Raw genomic sequence first — 17,351 nt, forward strand, 5'->3', positions numbered from 1 at the left:
TAGCTGTGTGAACAAAGCCTGGCTCCTTTAATCCTGCATGACAAACCTCAGGATGCAGGTTATTATTACTCTTTCCTGCTGGCACACCTGTCACACCTGAGAGTCAGCTAGAAACTTACAGTGACGTGGACATCATGCAATAAAATAAATCAGCAGTCTAATGTAATACAAATCAGTTTAATAAATCTAATAGTTATCACCTCTTCTAAGTCAGGAGTATAAAGCAAACTAAAACTACATAATGATTTCACAATCTTTAATTAGGGGTCTAATGTGGCATAAGATAATATAATAATCTCACACTATATACCAGTTTTTAAATTGTGTTGATAGGCCACGTAAAACTGATGTTTTTTGTTTTTTGAATAAAACAGGGGCGTTTACTCCGGGAAGAAACGGCCCATCTTCTCCAGAATTGTCCTGATCACACACAGCAAATAAGAGAAGAAAGGAAACCATGGCAACTATGTTAATCCCTAAACCCAAAAGTTTTCACAGCAGAACACCAGAGGAACACCGTCTGGACATCAGAGGTTCTGTACTGCCTTGTAACCTATCACTTCAGGATTATTTCCCAGCCCCCCTGCACCAGAATAAGGTTAGGAGGATGGTAGCTATTGTAGATCCATTCAATCTTTATGGTAACCAGACTCTAGACTTTGTTGAACATTATGTAATATGAAGACAACATGTAGTATTTAAGTGACCAAGTAGTATTGGGCTAAAAGTTATTGAATAGTGTTGAAATAAAATGACAAAATTGTGAAGGATTAAAATATTCCAAGAGCTCAACATACTTCATCTAAACAAGTTTTGTCACGGTCTGGCTGGCAGACCGTGGGGATGTGTGGGGAAGGAGGACCCAGGCGCGGTGCTCTATGTATAAACAGTGTGTTTATTTACAGTGTGCAACAAAGTAACAATAAATCCCCGTGTTTTCCCAGACTCCCGTGTTGTGTCTCTCCGTGAATAGTCCGTGTCTTTGTGCTCTCCGCTCCCGTGTCCGCACCCCCCGGTGCTCGCTGCTCTCGTGTCTTCCATGCTCCTCCTGCGGGAAACAATAGACGCAGCCGTCAGGACACATACAACTGCGGGCATACACGCACACTAACTTAACTGAACAGAAGACTAACGTGGAGTCTCATGCAATGATCCCGCGTCGGTGGGAGCTCCAAGACTCTCCTAAGTAGCTCCCCCGACGAGCCCTGATCAGCGGCAGGTGTGTGGCTTCGGGTGTGGCCAGTCCCTCCGCAGGGCCACACCCCTCAGGCCTGCAGGTGGCCGAGCTCCATCCTCCAGGCACACCCGCAGACATACACACCCATACCTCGCCTAAACATATGAGTGGGACACAGACTAACACAGCACAGAGAAACACACATATGTACACGCACAGAGAAGGGGAAACGACACCAAAAATACATAATAATACACAGGTCCATGACTGCCCAGGGATCCTGGGTCGCCCAGTCCCAGGACCCTGACAAGTTTCAATCGTGTTTTATGAACACAAAATGCACAGGTTTATTACATGTGAAAAAGTTGTGTTGATTTAACTCAATTGTTTAAGTTTCTGCCAAAGCAAAACATTTGTGTGCAACCAATGTCCACTATTGAATCAAGTAAATCCAACATGGCCTTTTTTTCAGTGTTGTTGTAGATGTGTCTTATTTTGAAAGAAATATTTACACGTTACCATAGCGACCAGGGAGCATTAAGTGGCAGAGAGGAGGAAGTGTTACGGATTCAAATATCGAAGAGGGATACAGGAGGAATCTAAATCACAACACTGGTCCAGGAGGGTTAGGTCAAACGATGATTTTAATGAACACACGTGTGGGGAGATGTACACTGCAAAACATCAGCTGTAGATCTCCGCCCAATAATACACAAGCAGTTGTTTTTATAACATCAGGGTAATATTTATGACGCCCCCTCATGCGTCAAGCAGATACAATACATGCATAAGTTTCAAAACCACAAATGTTCTGGTAACAACTTTTGACACATTTGAAAAGAACATTCTCTTCGTCTCCACGCCAGGCGCATCCGGTAGCTCATCTTACCCTCGCTTATCTCCGAAACCTCAGAGCACGTCCTACAACAAACTTTCACTTATGCAGGCACAAAATGCAGTTGCAAGCTTGCAAAATATGTCTGAACTCTTACTTAGAAATGAATCTACCTACGATGTGTGTGTATGTGTGTCCCAACCTCAATTGCACGCTGTTTCACCTCTCACCTCGCCTACTAAAGCTCCCAACCAGACAGAGGCCACTCTCATATGTGTACTAACCTAACTGAAAGTATATATGTAATATATTGAATAAATGTTTTAATCAAATGGCCCTACTTAAAGCTTAATAAAAACATAAATGAACAAAGGATCATACTGAATAATATGGTATAAGTGTTTTGTAAGCGTGTAAGCAACCTTTCCATAGCTCTAAGTCACTTTACTCAATAGATCGGCCGGACATCGCGCCGGACGAAGCTTCTGACCATCAATTAACTGACCGAGCTTCAACTCTTTAAAAGCACCAAAATGCAATGTGTATAAAATGATTACAGTTGCACCTGCAATGAAAGATTATTATGTGATTATGCTAACACCTGAAATACAGACTTTAATGTAATATCAACAGCTTCAATAAATGCTTTAATGCAATGCTTGTTATGTGGTTCTAATGCAATGATAATGACTTAATGCAAGGTTAATTAATACAATGATAATACAGATAATAAGTAACAGTGAAATAATTTGTCCACAGGACTATGCTGCTAATAAAGTTACACAATTACATAGTACATTGACGTTTATTATTATATTTACAAAATACCACAGTTTTTGTCTTGGTCAGATTATTTTATGTGGTTGTATTTATCCGTGACACCTTAAAGGTGATCGTTTTCTCCTGGTTTTAATAAATTAAGCCGTTTGGTCTTTGTTCCCCACAACATATCACCAATTCGAAAAAACTTGTAAATAACTCATGAAAGAATAAAGTTACGTTGAAACCAAGCACACCATTGTTTTTCTTGTGACATTACCAATAAGTTTGATGTGTCACATGGCCCTCTTCCTATTGAAAAAACAAAAGTTGTATCCAAGATGGCCGACTTCTAAATGGCCACCATGGTCACCACCCATCTTGAGGAGTTTGCTCCCTCACATATACTAATGTGCCACAAACAGGACTTTAATATCACCAACCATTCCCATGTTATTACGGTGTATCCATATAAATGGCCCACCCTGTAGAGTGTCTACCTCCTCAGGCTGGACTTCAGGAATTTTTTTTTTTTTCAACTTGAAAACAGTCTAATAAAATAAATCAACTAAATTTCAGATTACTGCCTTGTTCTGCAGCTTCTAACCACATAGACTGGTGTAGTTTGGTCACTTCTCCTCTGTGTTGGTTTACACGTTGAGATTAATCTGTAATTGATCCAATTACAGATTAATCAGACTGGTTGACTGACAGAAAAGATGATAAGAGAAACAGCTACCACCATCATCATCATCATCGACACCGGGAAAGAAGAATGGGTAGAGTTTCTCAGTAAAGGAGCAGCCAGTAAAGGAGTAGATAAGAGCTGCATCATCTACATCATGAAAGGAAACCAGACCCTAACTCTAAAAGAAAATTAAAGAAAGCTTTTTTTTTAAATATGAAATTCCTCAGATTGATTATATATTTATAACAATTTCAAAAAACAATCAACTAAAGTTCCGCTTACTAGCTTTTTCTGTAGCTTCTAACTATGTCACGTGATTTTGATCAACAGGTGCGGTTTGGTCAGTTCTATTGTTAGGACTTCTTCTCTGTGTTGGTTTAAATGCTGAAATTAACCTGTAATTGATTCAATTTCCCCTTGGAAAAGACAGACTGACTGATAGATCAGTTGTCACCATCACCCATCACAGGACAGATGATCAGAGGTGGACTGATTTTAACATCATCATTAACACCAGGACAGAACAATGGGTAGAGTTTCTCAGTGAAGGAACAGCCAGTAAAGGAGTAGATACGTGTTGCATGCTCTACATCATGAAATGAGACCAGACCCTCTTCATAATCCAAAAACACCCCCAGCTTCTCAGGATAAGACTGAAAAGAAACACGGACTGGAGGGTCCTTAAGAGCTACACAAAAATTTTCATCTGCCTTAAAAACACACCAGTAACCTTTCTTGGGAATCCATTCATCTGTGAATTCTTCCTTCCTGTTGACTGACTCTCTGGCCACTCCTAACATCCATAAGGTTTTCGCTTTAACCTGAACCTCAAAGTAAAATCTGCCTGAAGAGAAACTCTGCTTTCCTAAAACAATGGGAAATTCAGAAAATCTCTCTGGGTTGTCTGGAAGATCATTCTCCTCTTGATCAAAGTGTACTTGTTTTCCATCATCAGACAGGATGAGATTAGGATGTGCTGTATCAGGATCAAGAGTTACATCCACTGCATACTGCTGGACCCTCTTCAGCTCAGCCTCAAACAAGTCTTCAAACTCTTCATCAAGTGTTGCCTTCAGCCGACCCACAGCTCTCACCACAGTCCTATGAGGGATATGATGGTGGATGGATACTGACCTCTGTCCAGTCCTTGGTGGTTGGAGCAGCTTTCAGGGATGAGAAGCTTTGGAGGAGTTGGAGGTGATCTTTAGAGCGTGAGAGCTGCTCCAGCTCAGAGCTTCTCTTCATCAGCTCAGAGATTTCCTGTTCCAGATCTGTGATGAAACCTTCAGCCTGTTTCTCTGTTGATTCCTGTTTCTCTTCAATCTCCTTTATGAGCTCATTCAGGCTTCTGTCAACAGACTCCTTCAGAGCAGTGAAGACCTGAACACCTTCTGCTTTCTCTCTGTTTGCAGCATCTTTACTCATCTTCACTGACTCTTTGATCTCCTGAATCTTCCATCGTCTTTTCTGGATCATCTGTTGAATTTCAGCCTCAGTCTCCCCCAGCTCTGCCTTCTTTCCTTCATATTCTTCTCTCAGAGGAACAAACTCATGAGTCTTGTGGTCTATAACAGAGCAGAGCATACAGACAGATACATGTCTGATCGGTCTTACAGAACAGCTCCAGAGGTTTATCGTGCTTCATACACATCCTGCCTTCCAGGTTCTCCTCAGGATCAATCAGCTGATGTCTTTTCAGACCTTTCATTGTCAGGTGAGGCTCCAGGTGAGTTTGACAGTAGGAGGCCAGACACACCAGGCAGGACTTCAGAGCCTTCAGTTTGGTTCCAGTGCAGATGTCACAGGGAACTTCTCCTGGTTTGGCAGCTTGTTGCTCTGAGCTGCTGCTGACTTTCTGCTGAGCTTCATGTCTGAACTGAGAAACCATGTCAGATATGAATGTGTTGATGTGCAGCTCAGGTCTGGTCTCAAACACCTTTTTACACAAAGGACACTGACACCTCTCACTGATATCCCAGTGTTGACTGATGCAGTTTTTGCAGAAGTTGTGTCCACATGGTGTGGAGACTGGATCAGTGAAGACATCCAGACAGATGGAGCACACAAACTGATCTTCAGATAGAAGACAGCTGGCAGCAGACATGTCTGCACTCTGAGTGAGAAAGAAAAGAAAATGTTTTTATTTTAAATTGAGTTTTAATTAAATCTATGGATTTTATTTAGTTTCTGATTCTGATCCTTCCAGACCGTAATCTGCTTTAGTCTGTAAATCTGTTTTATACCAAGAAACACAAGTTGTGTTCCTGTCCTATCAAGAACTCTAACAAAGAATTTCATACAGTGGTTTTTACATTCACCATGTTATTTTCTCTTTGAAATTTTGGTACCACTGTCTCTGTTGCTTTTTGCATGTTTTTTTATGTCAGGATCAACCAGTATGGCTGCTGAGTCAGCAGATTCTGGTATACAAAATGTATTTACTCTCAGTGCACATAATGCACTTGAGTGTGTTTTATTTCTTAAACATAAACAAATTTAGACAATGATGCCCTCAACACAGATTCAAAATAACCCTGTAAATGTAGTGACAAGTAACAATCTGTAAAGCTCTCAATTAGCAGGTTAACTGATATCAGGTGCAGGTTTTCAAGATTAGTGGATGATCCCTTTATACCCAAAGGTTCAGTCTTTGCAAAAGGGGTTGTAGCTCACCACTGTTTGTGGAACTTCATGAGAAAATTATCTTTCAATATAAAAACATTGTTTCTCTCATCATCTATGGTACATAACATTGTGAAGAGATTCAGGGAGAAATCACTGTGCATAAAGGTCAAGCAAGGAAACCACTGCTGAATGTGCGTGACCTTTAAGTCCTTAGGAGGTATTGCATTCAAAACCATCATGCTATTGTGACTGACAGAGCCTCATGGCCTTAGATGTACTTCAGAAGTCATTGTACAATATCACAATCCGCAGCTTTATTAAGAAATGCAGCCTAAAGCTGAAATGTGCAAAGAGGAACCAATGTAACAATTTTGTGCAGAAACATCAGTGTTTTCTGGGTAAAAGCTCACTGAGTTTATGGGAAAAAACTGAAAATCCTTTCTTTTTTCACTCGCCTGTTAAATGAAAGTTGAATGTAATTACACAATTGTAGATTTTAGTTTTTACTCCAGTTTTAGACAGTTTTTTGGGTCGGCCTTGTCATTTTTGAGATATTATGCAAATGCATGAAAACAGCCATACATAAGTGATAAACATGCACACTAGAGGACACATCCTGGTCAAAAAGGACTCCAAGATTCCTCACAATGTTACTGGAGGCCACAGTATTGCCATGCAAACCAAATATGTGGTTAGATACCATATTTCTAAGAGTTTTAGTGTTGAGTACAATATTCAGCCTGCTGCCAGTATTTTACTGTTAAATATACAAGGTGATAAATAAGAAACGTAAAGCTGAATAAAGCTTAGGAATATTACATGAAGTGTAAAGTTAAGACACAATCTAAAGATATCTAAATAAAACTTCAAAGCTCAAAAAACACAGAACGCTGGGTGTCGCGCTGACCTAGTAGGTGTGGCTGTTACTCCCCTGTTACTCCCCTGTTACTCCCCTGTTACTCCCCTGTTACTCCCCTGTTACTCCCCTGTTACTCCCCTGTTACTCCCCTGTTACTCCTCTGTTCCTCCTCCTGCCCACTACCTGCTCTGTGCTGCTGCTTGCGCGTGGCCGCTGATTAGACCTTGTGTGCAATCTACAACTAAGCGCGGCCTGGTGCGCGCCGCTCCGCCAGGTGAGCTGAATTAGAGCAATCAAGGGCTGGCGTGCCTAGTAGACCATAAAATGCATGCAGCAGTCATTTGACCCGGGTGCAACATACTGAGAGGACAGCAAACGAAGCACAATCCATTTTCCACTGTGAGGAAGACTTTGAACAAGACGGGCTATCGGTAAGCTCTTGAGCTCACATTTGCTGCGCATATATTTGGAACTATGGAAGCTCAGTTGTGCAAATGTTTTACGCTTAGGGAAATAGTTGCTGCATTTAAGTTTAAAAAATTATATTGACAAAAAAGACTTAAGTTTGAATAAATTGTTTGTGCAGTTAGTGTTCCCACATATTTATGTTACTTAATATTAAAAATAGTTACCCCCAAATCCTTGGGTGGATCGTAAAACTAGTGAATAAATGTTTGGTTTTGATTTAAAGAAAATAATTCTTTGTAAAGAAAATCCTTAGTTAAAGTCTCTATTAAAATGTTTGTGAACTCTAAAATGTATACTTTAAAATACAATTGTTTATAAAAAAGTGTTAAATGCAAAGACACATTTTGTATATTTAAGAACCACAGTTAAATTAACACAGTTAACCACATGGCAAATGGCTTTACTGAAGTGTATTTTGTTATTTCATCTGTCTTCTGTGTAATGTATGTAATTTATCTGAATGGTTACTGGTTAATGAAATGTTCTTTATTTTTGTGTTGAAAGGTTTTTTACCTGCTGCTACCTACCTATCTACCTGGTCTAAATAAAGTTGAGTGAAATTCAAAGTCTGGTCTTTTTCAAGTGTGGGTACCTCACAGTCAGAGAACACTTGACACTGGGTAAGAGACCCAGGACCATAATATCTATATCCTCTGCAGCCCTTTAAAACATTTCTTAATGTAAGTAAAAACTAGAAATAATCACAATAAAATAAAATCAAAACTTAAAACACAGTTAATAGCAATACAAATGTGTTAAAATTAGGATAAAAACAGGCTTTAAAGCAATAATAAAAGCCTGGTTAAACAGAAGTTTTCAACTGCTCATTAAATGAGTCCACAGGGTCAGCTGGAGGTTTCACAGCTTTTGTGCCACAGACTGAAAGTCCCCTGTGTTGCTCTCTGTTTTTTCTTGTACCTGTACAGCAAAGAAGGAAACTTACCTTTACTTAGTTTCAACTTTAAGAGCGAATAAATATGTGACAGTCTCAGCTCAGGACCGTGTTTTAGGCTCTGACAGTGAACGACACAGCTGATGATTAAGTCTGGCTGCTCTCTATCAGCCCGTCACAGCAGCTGCAAAGCCAGCGAACCATGCGTGCACTTTCTTCATTCTACAGATTGTGGTAGCCTAGGTGCAGAGCTGCAATTCTACACGTTGAATGAAGAAGCTAAGAAAGTGTTTGACACAGTAGGATTGTTTCTATTTTGTTGTCTTTTTTTTCTGAGTCTCTTGATTCTTGAAGTCCGGTCTATTTCTCGTTTATTTACTTAACGACACTTGCTACTGTGAAACAGCTGCAATCGAGCGGTTTCAGACCTTCCCCCCAACCAGCCTTATCTCTGCTGTCACAGATCAGGACTGGTAGAAGTGAAAGTAAAAGGGAAAAAACAGGGGTTGGTGGGGGGTGCAAAACGGTTACATTAATGGAACTTTAAATGTATTTTTTTGTACCATGTTCACGATTCAAAATATTCAGCTGACAGAAATTTTGATAACTCAAATATTTAAGTTAGTAACTTATTTAATTCTCAGGTCCAGTTGGTCCAGCAAAATATGAAGCTGGCTCAGCTGATTGCCGAACAATCTCACTTGTGGTTGTTCTCTTACATCAACCTGTAGGTTAACCAGTCATGTTTTTGTGATATCATGAAACACATACTGAAAGAGAGGACACAAGCATGAGTGAGAACACAACAGAGAGAAATGCAGACAATATACACACAAAGAGGACGACAAGGGAACAGGCCACAGGTGGGAACACAGCTGACACTAAACTGAATGACGACGCAGGGGAAGCAAAACGGAACAGAATACACATGAGATGGAAGATTAACAAAGCAGGAAGTACAAACACTGAGAGCATGACTAAGACACGTGGGCTTGACACTGGGACTAGGGAGAAAACAGACAGTCATGGGTTTGTGACCGGGAAGGCTGAAAGACACAGAAACTATACTGTGGAAAACTGAGCTGAAGAAAAACTAATATAGAACTAGGACATAAACCATGACAAACACAAAAACTAGTTCAAAGATGTCTTAGAGAAGAAGAGAAAATAATTCCAAAATAAAGCCAACATGTGCTGCACAGTGAAGCTGGAATAAAGAAAAAACAGTGAAACACTGAAGCAGCTCTGATGAGCTGAATAATCACTAATCAAACACACACAATGATTTAAATGTTTTAAATAAAGAACAGAGTGGGCCTGGCTAAGAGCGCCCTCTGCTGCATTTTCACTTAAAGTGCTGCATTTTTGTCGTCTTAATCTGGGCTGAACATCAGAGAGAAAAATTAATGAAAACTTAGCTGGCTAGATGTAACTAAAAAATTAAATTTTCCAAATTTATTTATGACATATATGATAGATTTCATGCTACTGGCGTAAATGTGGGTCTTTCTAAAAGAACTGGTCTTGCTGTCACTTCAGAGGTAAAAAGGCTGAAGTTCACCGGGTGATTATCTTCAAAGAAGAAATAAAAGTTTAGAATTGTATTTATTGTATTCTGAAAAAGCATGGTGTACATATTAAAAAAGTATTTTCTGAAACCCTGATTTTGATATTTAAGAAAAGGTGAATGAAAATAATAAAATATTAACATGTTTCCTCAAACGTGTGTACAGTATATGCTTTAATGTCTGTGCCTTTGAACACTGAAAGCAAAAGAAAAGGAGAGTTTCTACTTTGTTATGTTGTAATCATTTTTTTCAACTTGAAAACAGTTTAACAAAAACTCAACTGACTCGAATCTGCAGCTTCTAACTGTATATCATGATCATGATCAGCAGCTGCAGTTTTCTCAGTTATGTTTTTTATGACTTCTTTTCTGTGTCCGCTGAAAGGTTGAGCTGATTCTGTATATGGTCCAATTTCCACATGGTAAACTATCAGACTGACTGACTGACAGGACAGATGATCAGAGGTTTAATTTTTTTACCACAACTGTTCTCATCATCATTATCAACATTAACTTTGGGACAGAACAATGGGTAGAGTTTCTCAGTGAAGGACCAGCCAGTAAAGGAGTAGATCACATCTACATCATCTACATCATAAAAGGAGACCAGACCCTCCTCATAATCCACAAACACCCCCACCTTCTCAGAACCACGCTGAAGAGAGAGTGGGACTGTAGGATCTTCAAGAGCTCCACAAATGTTTTCATATGCTCCTACTGTCCAGAGACCATTCACAGGACTCGGTGTGATGACTTCCTTCCTGTTGACTGACTCTCTGACCACTCCTAAAACCCAGTCAGGCTTTTCTTTAACCTGAACCTCAAAGTAAAATCTGCCTGAAGAGAAACTCTGCTTTCCTAAAACAAGACGCTCCACAGAAAATCTCTCTGGGTTGTCTGGACGATCATTCTCCTCTTCACCACAGTGTACTTGTTTTCCATCATCAGACAGGATGAGATAAGGATGTGCTGTATCAGGATCAAGAGTCACATCCACTGCATACTGCTGGACCCTCTTCAGCTCAGCCTCAAACAGCTTCTTCATGTCTTTACTGAGAGTCTCCTTCAGCCGACCCACAGCTCTCACCACAGTCCCCTCATATGATGGTGGATGGATACTGACCTCTGTCCAGTCCTTGGTGGTTGGAGCAGCTTTCAGGGATGAGAAGCTTTGGAGGAGGTGGAGGTGATCTTTAGAGCGTGAGAGCTGCTCCACCTCAGAGTTTCTCTTCATCAGCTCAGAGATTTCCTGTTCCAGATCTGTGATGAAACCTTCAGCCTGTTTCTCTGTTGTTTCCTGTTTATCTTCGATTTCCTTTATGAACTTTTTCAAACATCTCCTGAGAGTCTTCCTCAGAGCAGTGAAGACCTGAACACCTTCTGCTTTCTCTCTGTCTGCAGCATCTTTACTCTTCTTCACTGACTCTTTGAAATTCCAAATCTTCATTCGTCTCTTCGTGATCATCCGTTGAATTTCAGTCTCAGTCTTCCCCAGTTCTGCCTTCTTTACTTCATATTCTTCTCTCAGAGGAACAAACTCATGAGTATTGTGGTCTATGACAGAGCAGAGCATGCAGACACATGTCTGATCAGTCTTACAGAACAGCTCCAGAGGTTGATCATGTTTCACACATATCCTACTTTCCAGGTTCTCCTCAGGATCAATCAGCTGATGTCTTTTCAGACGTGAAGCTGTCAGGTGAGGCTCCAGGTGAGTCTGACAGTAGGAGGCCAGACACACCAGGCAGGACTTCAGAGCCTTCAGTTTGGTTCCAGTGCAGATGTCACAGGGAACTTCTCCTGGTTTGGCAGCTTGTTGCTCTGAGCTGCTGCTGACTTTCCGTCTGAATTGAGAAACCATCTCAGAGACGAATGTGTTGATGTGCAGCTCAGGTCTGGTCTGAAAGACCTTTTTACACACAGGACACTGACACCTCTCACTGATATCCCAGTGTTGACTGATGCAGTTTTTGCAGAAGTTGTGTCCACATGGTGTGGAGACTGGATCAGTGAAGACATCCAGACAGATGGAGCACAGAAACTGATCTTCAGATAGAAGACAGCTGGCAGCAGACATGTCTGCACTCTGAATGAGAAAGAAAAGAAAATGATTTTATTTTAAATTCAGTATTAATTCTGTTTTGAGTGGACCTATTCTGCTTTTCCTTCTTTCCTGTCATAAGTTCTTGTTCTTTCCACTTGTGTATGTTTATGCTAAACATGACCAAAGGCTCAAGTACTAATAATTAAGTGAATAAAGTGGTCAGTGTATTTGAAAGTAATTCCTTTGAGCCCAACATTCAAACTTCAGACTGCTCTAAACACTCAGTATCACACAGTTGTTGTTTTTTTAGTCTTACATCTGTTTGATAAAAAGACCAGCCATAGGTGTCAGATAATATCAAGGTTGAAGCTAGAAATTTAAGGGGTGATGTTGGATTGTGGTGGGGTGTGGTCTGCGGTGCCGTGCAGGGAGGGCGGACGCACCTGCACGCCATCCTTAATCACGCCCGCCTAGTTAAAAACACGGGGACTCAGGGGGGTTGTGGTGGTGTGATGCAAATGTTAAATAAAGATGGCTCAAAACATGGATCTGTGGTCCCGTCGTGCCTTAATTCCACCACATCGATGTTGTCAGTGCAAATGCCTGAAAACTGGATGTCAGTTTGAAGAGAAAGAAGAATTCTGGATTCATTCTTGGATGAAGTGGCAGAGAGTGTCCCCAGTGGGGGAGAGTGGTGATTGGATCAAACTTTAATTGGCATGAAGGAAACAGAGGTGATGAGGTGGTGTTGGGTAGGTATGGTATTAATGACCTAAAAAAGAAGAAGGACAGATGTTGGCAGATTTTGTGAAAAGGATGGAAATAGTTGTGGTTAACACATATAAGAAGAGGGAGGAACAAAGGGTAACATGCAAGAGTGGAGGAAGGTGCACACATGTGGACAACATCTTACGCAATATGAAAGACACAGGAGATTGCAAGGTGGCATTAGTGGAGAATGTAGATCGGTAGCACTGGATAGTAGGCTTTAGGATGACTTTATGAAGACAGTCTATGACTCAGGGCTTCCTAGTCATTAGTCAGCAAAGTACAACCTACTGGTCTTGCAACTCTAAAATATCCTATCTGGTTGAGCTGCAAAAGAACAAGATGTTCAGTGGGCTAAGCCAGATCCTAGAAACGATCGACCCAACAATCTCTATGTGGCTTCAAAGGTCCACCCTCAAGTAATACTTTGGACAGATACTGCCTAAATTGCATATCATGCTGGGGAAAAAAACGTACTATCACCATCTGTTTTGGTGGTCATCCCTAGTAAAGAAAGTATAATAATATGTTACTGCCTGCTATGTTTTTGCCCAAAATAGGTCCTCCAGCTTAACTCCTACAGGATTGCTCAGACCTCTTCCAACACCCGGTCAGCCTTGGTCACATACCGCCCCGGATTTTATCACTGGTCTAACTCCTTCCTCAGGTAACTCTATTATTGGCAAATTCTACAAAGCTGTCCATTTTGTTGCTGTTCTGAGGCTCCCCTCAGCTTTAGAAACTGCCGCTTCATTACTGCTCACGTCTTCTAGCTGTGTGGAATCCCCTTGAACATTGTCTTTGATCATGGACTTTAATTCCAACTGTCTAGAATGAGTTCTGTGCAGCACTAAGAGCTCAGGTTAGTCTCTCTTCTGGTTTCTATTCCCAGACCAACAGGTAAGGGGATAAAGCTAACCAAGAGGTATAAGCTGCCCTTCGGTGTCTTACCTCTTTCAACCAGTCCACTTAAGCTCCAAACTGTCTTGTATCATAAATACTTCATAACTTCCACTGCTACTGGTCTCTCCCCATTGAAGTCTTTACTGGGTTACCAACCATTTCAAGTATCTGCTGTCAAAGATGAGATGTCTGTTTTCTTGCTACAGCATCTTACATCTTACGGATGACACAACACAGAAGAGCTACCTTGTCAGGCCATGACTCCACAGTCTAGTCACACCTACAGGCCAGTGGACACTCTTTCAAAGATGAGGATGTGCACATCCTGGACAGGGAGGAACGCTGGTTTGAGCGCGGAGTCAAGGAGGCCATTTATGTAAAAAGGGAAAGACCATCTCTGAATCGAGGAGGGGGCCTAAGGGTACATCTTTCACCATCTTACAATGCTGTGATTGTAGCCATTCCCCAACTCTCTGTGAATGGTACTCATGGCCATTGATCAGTGGGCTTTGATTAATGAGCTTTGATCAGTGGTTGTTGATCAATGGTCATGAGAATTTGCATATTGATGATCAAAGAACTGACCTCCCAGCCCATTGTTCCTTCAGTGGGCTGGTTTCAGTCATTATGCAAACATAGTGTTTATAAGATTGGGGAAACCTGCAGTCAGCTGAGACTGAAGAAGTCACTTGAGTGACGAAATGTTTCTCCCACTGAAAATGCTACGTCCTGATGAACAGAATCAACTTTTGGGAAAATGAGAAAACCTTTACAACCTTTATGGTTTGCAGGTAGTTTTTCTTTTAAGAGGTAAAAGAAATATAAAACAGTAAGTATTCAATAAAAAAGTAGTCAGATTGAAATCCAGACTACGAAGATTCACCTCCAAACTCCTGAGAAATGACAAAACTGTTTCTATAGTGGGTCTGTGGCTATATGACCCAATATCTATTCAAAACAATGTGAATGAACAAAGTGCTGTGAAAGTGAGTGTCATGAGTTCACTTACCAACGTTTGTAAAGACTCTGCTGTTGTTGAAGAAAACCTGATAGCCCTAGATGACCCTGAGATTAGAGATTTAGTTATAAACTTGTTTGTCTCTGCAGGAGGATCCACATTTGGACTTTCAAACAATTCAATCCTGATCATCTGTACTCACCAGTGTTGGGGAGAAGCTGTGCTGTAATGATATGAAAGGATCAGTGAGCTCAGTTTAATGTTCCTTTGAAAAGAAACCGATTCTGCTCAAGTGAATTTCTATTGTTACACATGCTTTTAGTTTCATCCTTCAGTATCATCCAACTTTGATCATTGGAATGTCATCCATCTAGAGTTTTGTGTCACATCTTACCACACCTTTGCTGCTGGTTGGTTTCCTCTGTTGGACAGAAGCCCTGCACTGTTGTAGCAAAAGGCTCACCGAGCTCAGTTTCATGTTCTTTTAAAGAAAAACTGGTTTTGCTTAGGTGTATCTCTCACTTTCATTTCTGGATTTTGACACTGAATTTCTCATCTTTCAAGTGTTGCTCCGCCTCATTTGATGAGAGATACACTGGTGAAATTTTACCAGTAAACATTTAAATGTTGTCTGAGTCAACTGAATTTTGACCTCTCCCTGCAGTGACTGCAGGTACTTTTGGACCTTCAGTTGTGGTCACAGGTTTGCTTCCGTGCATCATGGGGATGAATCATTAATTTTTGTCTTTTAACTGCTTTTCAACTGTTTTTTTACAGGGTAGAATGATTGCACAGCATACATCTTTATTGACTTTAAAAAACAAGAATTCGGTGCACAATTTTACATTATCTCTAATCCACACATGGTCACATTTACATTCAGGCTCAAATATAGGCATGCACCCACACTACTATTTGGTTAAATATCCCTTGGCAAGTTTCATTTCCTGTCATGGTCGGACGGTCCTCACTGTTTTTGTTATTGTGTTTTCCTCTCCTTTTTCTTCCTCTCTGTCCTATGGTGTGTTGTTTACAGAAGTTTGCAGTTCAGGAAGATAGGCGGCGGGTGCATCCGACTGATTTGGCGTCCAGCTGCTTCTTATCATCCGCCATCTTGAGCAATGCTACTTAACGGTGTGGTCAGGTGACAGTCAGTGCTGGAGTATTGCATTAAGCTTGGTAGTAGCTGCAGGGTCGTGAAGGAAGTGTGTGCTTGCAAGAATCGTTACTTACCGTTTGCTTTCACTAGGAACAGGCAAGGAGTGGATTTCTTGGGAGGTGCACTGGATTACTTCTGGAAAAGGACAGAGATGCACTACCATTGGGGAACTGGGAGGAGATCACAGTTGGATGTTTGCACATTGAACTGTTAAATAAACTCTTTCACTGTAAATAGACACACTCACGGTGACATTTCCACCAGCAAGCTTCTGGAATAATTCTGGCTAGACAGAATCTGCTTGTCAGAATTTGTTCATTTAAATGTTTCCGTTTCCTGATGTGGACTTTTAGACATAACCCACACATTTTCAGTAGTTAAACAATGTAAAGTAAATTAAAAACACATTTTGTCAGAAAGCTGTTTCTCTACAGTTCAGCTGTGTACTTCTTACAACATCAGTGCATCACACTTCAGTAGTCTGTAATCTTTGCCTTTATCATCTGTTATCAACTGGTACATGACCTCTGTAGTGCCAGGATCAATCCAGTGTTGCAGGAGTTCTCACGACAGGAATACAGCAACATCCACATGCAGTGAGGAGTTTTTCCGGGGTTTTTTTGTTTTGTTTTGTTTTTTTAATCCTGTCCACGTGCAGTTTTGAAAAAATATCTCTGTCCACATATAAATGCAAAAATGCAGTGAGGATTGTTATGTTGCCCTAAAAGGTCCAGGGGATGTGGGAGAGTAAAAGGTGTCAAGGCTGAAAAAATGAGTCAAATTAAAGGTTTATTAATGTTTCTATTACTAATTAAACTAAAAGATGGTGAAACCACTATCACATTTTAAATAAGGAAAACAACACCCAGGACTTGGTCACTATACTGAAAAGATAAAAGAAAAGTTTGTCATCAAAACACACTCCTCTCCAAAGCGCAGGAGCAAACAGTCACACCACACACACAAAGATCACTAGCTACAAAAGCAACAAAGCTCTCTGGCACTATGTGCACTAGTATTTGAAATTTCATCAGCACCAAATGATTTATTTCTTAAATTATAATGATTTCTCTGCAGTAGATTCCTGATTGAACCATTTCTGGTTTCCTGCCACACGCAGAGTGTCTTCCTTGTCTGCCCACATCCATAGTGTACTCTCTGTCACCATCAGCTGCAAAGCCAACAAACTGTGCATATCTTCATAGACTCATTCATAAAGCAGACAGCAGCCTCAGTGCTGACTGCAGTTCAAATTGAAAGAAGCTGCAAGTGTTTGACACACAGCAGGAATATTTCAGGAAATCATTAGGAGTCATTTCTACGATGCTCTGAATCTCTTTTATTTAGCTAACAAAAGCTTTTACTCTGAAACAGCTGAAATGAAACCGGATCTGGACAAATCCACAACACTTACATCTCTGCTGTCACCAGTGTTGGTACTAACGCGTTATTAAGTAACGCGTTACAGTAACTACGTTATTATTGTGGTAACGAGCACGGTAACTAGTTATTATGCCAAAACCAGGAACGCGTTACTCGTTACTGGGATTTAGATAGGGTCGTTACCAGTGTTGGGTAAGTTACTTTAAAATAGTAACTTAGTTACATTACTAGTTACTTCTCTCAAAAGTAACTCAGTTACTTCAAGT

At 40.7% G+C, this 17,351-nt stretch overlaps 1 protein-coding gene, 1 long non-coding RNA gene and 1 pseudogene across 3 annotated transcripts; 1 reads left to right on the top strand and 2 right to left on the bottom strand.

Moving 5' to 3' along the window:
• Positions 1-3,170: 3,170 nt before the first annotated feature.
• LOC120746352 lies at positions 3,171-9,127 on the bottom strand (annotated as a pseudogene).
• LOC120746357 lies at positions 7,263-15,687 on the top strand. Its single transcript, XR_005698829.1, has 3 exons — positions 7,263-7,374; positions 13,243-13,349; positions 15,580-15,687. It is a non-coding gene; the product is annotated as an uncharacterized LOC120746357 (long non-coding RNA).
• LOC120746350 (E3 ubiquitin-protein ligase TRIM39-like) lies at positions 9,853-15,614 on the bottom strand. 2 transcript variants are annotated; one of them, XM_040051832.1, is made up of 3 exons: positions 14,746-15,614; positions 14,595-14,650; positions 9,854-11,956 (listed from the first exon to the last, which is right to left on the bottom strand). In XM_040051832.1, exon 3 carries the CDS (start codon positions 11,945-11,947, stop codon positions 10,301-10,303), a length of 1,647 nt encoding a protein of 548 aa, XP_039907766.1. In that variant the 5' UTR covers positions 11,948-11,956; positions 14,595-14,650; positions 14,746-15,614; the 3' UTR covers positions 9,854-10,300. The 2 variants fall into 2 exon arrangements, with proteins under 2 accessions (XP_039907765.1, XP_039907766.1); XM_040051831.1 differs by having other exon boundaries at positions 9,853-11,956; positions 14,595-15,614.
• Positions 15,688-17,351: the final 1,664 nt, after the last annotated feature.

This window comes from Simochromis diagramma, unplaced genomic scaffold (genome assembly GCF_900408965.1).
Source record: "Simochromis diagramma unplaced genomic scaffold, fSimDia1.1 OVJJ01000107.1, whole genome shotgun sequence".
NCBI lineage: Eukaryota > Metazoa > Chordata > Actinopteri > Cichliformes > Cichlidae > Simochromis > Simochromis diagramma.

Bases quoted from the DNA above. Each gene is read 5' to 3' on its own strand.
- LOC120746350 (XM_040051831.1), bottom strand. From the start codon at position 14,735: ATGATCAGGATTGAATTGTTTGAAAGTCCAAATGTGGATCCTCCTGCA. The intron at 11,957-14,594 runs GTAAGTGAACTC...TTTCTCATTCAG, and splicing joins CAGAGTCTTTACAAACGTTG to AGTGCAGACATGTCTGCTGC.